This window comes from Arachis ipaensis, chromosome B06 (genome assembly GCF_000816755.2).
Source record: "Arachis ipaensis cultivar K30076 chromosome B06, Araip1.1, whole genome shotgun sequence".
Taxonomy (NCBI): Eukaryota; Viridiplantae; Streptophyta; class Magnoliopsida; order Fabales; family Fabaceae; genus Arachis; species Arachis ipaensis.
Genome location: NC_029790.2, coordinates 31983774 through 31988215, shown reverse-complemented (window position 1 = coordinate 31988215; position 4442 = coordinate 31983774). Strand labels below are relative to the sequence as shown.

Below are 4442 nucleotides of genomic sequence, written 5' to 3'. Positions count from 1 at the left end.
AAATCAGATTAATCCGATTTATTTCATATCACTTTTGGATTAGATTAAAATAGACGATAACCTTTTTAAACGAGACTAATTAAACCTGGTCCGGCGCTACCTATAAAACACCCTTATTTTCTATGATAAATTGAGATATTCCGTGTAGGTGATTTTCGGCCCATAGGCTAATATTCGTCACAATGTTTTTGGTATTGCTAATGTTACATACCTTTTTTTTGGTAATACTATTGTTACGTACTTTAAATCTTAAAACATGGATGGACCTAAAGAAAGCCCAATTGAGAAAGAGGCCCACGGAAAAGGAACCTACATAAGCACCTCACTAACCCTAAACTCTTCTCCTGCCACAGCCAAAAACCCTAGTTTCAGTGTTTGTCCAAACTCAAAACTCAACTCCAATGGCGGCAGCAGCAGCTCGTCCCATCGTCACCGTTCAAGCCCTTGAGGGCGACATGGCCACCGACTCCGCCGCAACCGTACCACTTCCTGACGTCATGAAGGCCTCCATCCGCCCTGATATCGTCACCTTCGTCCACGACAACATCTCGAAGAACTCTCGCCAGCCCTACGCCGTCTCCCGTCGTGCCGGTCACCAGACCTCCGCCGAGTCCTGGGGAACTGGCCGTGCCGTCTCGCGTATCCCTCGTGTTCCTGGCGGTGGTACTCACCGTGCCGGTCAGGGAGCCTTCGGAAACATGTGTCGTGGCGGCCGCATGTTCGCTCCTACCAAGATCTGGCGCCGCTGGCACCGCAAGATCAACGTGAACCAGAAGAGGTTCGCCGTCGTGTCCGCCATCGCCGCCTCCGCGGTCCCCTCCCTGGTCCTTGCCCGCGGTCACCGTATCGAGTCCGTACCCGAGCTCCCTCTCGTCGTCAGCGACACCGTTGAAGGCGTCGAGAAAACGAAGGAGGCCCTCAAGGTTTTGAAGCAGATCGGAGCATTTCCCGACGCGGAGAAAGCCAAGGACAGCCACGGGATCCGCCCTGGGAAAGGGAAGATGAGGAACCGCCGCTATATTTCCCGCAAGGGACCTCTGATCGTGTACGGAACCGAAGGCGCTAAGGCCGTTAAGGCTTTCAGGAACATTCCCGGCGTGGAGGTCGCAAATGTGGAGAGGCTGAACCTTCTGAAGCTCGCTCCCGGTGGCCACCTCGGCAGGTTCGTGATTTGGACCAAGTCAGCGTTCGAGAAACTCGATTCGATCTATGGAACCTTCGAGAAGGCATCGGAGAAGAAGAACGGTTACGTTCTTCCAAGGTCAAAGATGGTGAATGCAGACCTGGCTAGGATTATTAACTCTGATGAGGTTCAGTCTGTTGTGAGGCCCATTAAGAAGGAGGTTAAGAGGGCCACTCTCAAGAAGAACCCTCTCAAGAACTTGAATGTGATGCTAAGGTTGAATCCTTATGCTAAGGCTGCTAAGAGAATGGCGCTTCTCGCTGAGGCACAGCGTGTTAAGGCTAAGAAGGAGAAGCTCGACAAGAAGCGCAGTACTGTTTCCAAGGTATGATTCGCTGTCTTATTCTTCATTGATATCCATATTGCCATATTGATAGCTTCGTTTTCATCTATTTAGGTGTAGGGTTTGATTGTATGATTAGTTACACTGTAATGAGTTGGTAGCTATGCTGTGTTCTTTTAATTTGTGCTGCATTGTTTTTTGAAACCTTGAATCGATATCTTGATGGTAGGACGTTTGATTTATAGGTTGATAGTTTAAGAGTTGGCAATTGTTTGGACTGATACCTTACTATGAATGTTTATTATTCCTCGGCAGGAGGATGCTTCTGCTATCAGAGCTGCTGGAAAGGCTTGGTACCAAACCATGGTTTCTGACTCTGATTATGCCGAATTTGACAACTTCTCCAAGTGGTTGGGAGTTTCACAGTGAACTTCATCGACTCCTATTTAGATTTTTCATTTGTTACTTTGCCTTGTTTTTGGATTGTATTTCTTTGCAGTTTTGATAAATCAATTATATTGTTGGAGAACTTTGCAGATTTTGTGGTTTTTGTTAGGTTCCCCGTCTCTATTTTCATCTGGATATTCTTACCTATGAAAACATGTTTGTCTTTACAAATGCTATAGTTTTATTATGGTGACTGTTACAACTTAGAATACCCCCTTGTTTTTTTGTGTTCTGAAACTCCATAACCCTTGTTTTTTTGTGTTCTGAAACTCCATAATTTTTTTTTTTAAAAAATAACACCATAAAAACCCATTAACTCTGTTGATTTGGCTTAACGGTACATGCATATTGATAAGGTCATTAGGCAATTAATGCATTCTTGTAAAACTACAAACACATTAATAATAATTTCTAAAATATATTTCCAATAAATGGCAATTATGATTACTATCACGAATTTAACATATTTTATTGATATATAAGTTATTAAAGTTATTTAGTTTATAAAATCTAATTAGTTAATTTTAGATTTTATTTATTTGTTTTAGTTGTTTATTTGAAATTATAATTTATCTCATAAAACTTGGCTTTTATTCTACCTTCATGGTTTTGAAAACCGAATCGGATTGGTCGGTTCAACTGGGTTAATCAGAAACCGATCATATGGCCGGTTCGGTTGACTCTAAAAGCTGGCTAGCAAAAAACCAGTCAGAAAATCGGCCGAATTGGCGGTTAACCAGTGAACTGCCAGAACCAGCCGGGATTTTTAAGGGTTTTCGGTTCATGGCTACACTCAAAACGTCGTCGATTTTATTGTCATATATGACAAAAACACCTTGAAGATTGAAACCCTAGCCTCTATCTCTTACCATCATCCCAGCCCTTTCTTCCTCTCTGAAATTTGGTCTCTGGAGAAGAATCCAGCCCCAAACCCCCTTGGAAGCCAAAGCCACCATCCTCCCTCTGTTTCTCACTTTTTTTTGACTCAAAGGTGAACCCAATCCTAATCCTTTTTCCACAGCAACACCCAGCCACCCTCCACTCTTCATTGCCGAACTCTTCTCCTCAGCGGGAGAGTGCTGTCGTCGCTCAACGTTCATCTTCTCCTCGCCCTAATTCTCGTCGTTTGCTCGTGGTTGCTCGATCCTTGTCTCCGGCGACGTTCCTCCTTCGCTGTCATCTTGGCTCCTCCCTCGCCAGATCTGCTCGGAGCTACTGTTTGCATCGCCATCTCTGCCCTGGTCATCAATCTCGCCTCTGTCTTCGTCGTTGTCAGTCGCTTTGAACTTGTGTCTCTGTCATCGTGCCATCACCGCCAGAAGTGGTCTCTACAGATCGGCCCTCTTCTCGCCGTCGCCGTGCTCGGAGCTCTTCTCACCATCGCATCTCTCTTCAAGCTCTCTGTATCTCTCCCACCGTTGCTTACTCACAGTAGCAACCCTTGCTTTCACCTTCATCCTCTGATAGTTGTTGAAGTCCACTGTCCTTCTGACTGAGTTAATTTTTCTAGCTTTGAGTTAATTTTTCTGAAATAATTTTATTGATTGTTGATGGTTTTTTGTTAATTTTTTTGTTGATTTATGATTTTATTGTCCAATTGTAATGGATTTTAACTTCTGAATTTGCCTTCTAAATTTCTGGATGTAATTGTTAAATGTTGATTGTGTTTTGAAATTGCATGTATCTTTTAATTTCTGAGTTTGTCTTTTGAATTTCTGGATGTAATTGTTAAATGTTGATTGTGTTCTGAAATTGCATGTAACTTTTAACTTCTGAGTTTGCTTATGAATTTCTAGATGTAATTGTTAAATGTTATTGTGTTCTGAAATTGCATGTATGTTGGTTTGTTGATGTGATTAAAAATTGTATAAATTTTTGTTATTAATTCATATTTAGTTATTGATTGTATTTAATTTGTGCAAGTTTGTGTTTGTGTTTGTGATGGTTGCTGATTATAAAAATTTTATTTTATATTTAATTAAACCGGTTGAACTCTGGTTAAATTATTGAACCGTTAAACCAATCACCTTACTGGTTTATTGACTGGTTCGGTTTTTAGAACCTTGACTACCTTCTTTTGTTCATCTATAGCATGACAATTTTCAAAAATCAACTAGTTAGGAAGCGTTTCAGGTTAGTCAGTATACTTTAATGGCAGACCAGTATATCATTAGCAGATACCATTGAGATAGTTACTTTAATGGGTTTGAATATTGTGGAGACGTCACGTTGGTTGCTTAAAGAAAGGGTCGTTATAACATATTTTATATATTTAAACAGTTAACTTTTTTTGAACAAAATTAAATAAACATTAATCTCTCCCAAAAATATACAAACCTTTTATTTTTTTCTAATATTTTCAATTTAAATTTAAAAATTAGTATTTATAAGAGTACATAAAAAATTTTGGTCCAAATTTTTAAATTTTTATATATACAAATTTTATACTTTGGTCAAAATTTTTAAATTATTTATGTATTCTTTTAAATATTAATTTTTTAAATTTTTATGTATTTTTTAAAAAGAGTA

At 40.1% G+C, this 4442-nt stretch overlaps 1 protein-coding gene across 1 annotated transcript; it reads left to right on the top strand.

Moving 5' to 3' along the window:
* LOC107648662 (60S ribosomal protein L4) lies at window positions 325-2122 on the top strand. Its single transcript, XM_016352471.2, has 2 exons — window positions 325-1508; window positions 1782-2122. Exons 1-2 carry the CDS (start codon window positions 402-404, stop codon window positions 1893-1895), a joined length of 1221 nt encoding a protein of 406 aa, XP_016207957.1. The 5' UTR covers window positions 325-401; the 3' UTR covers window positions 1896-2122.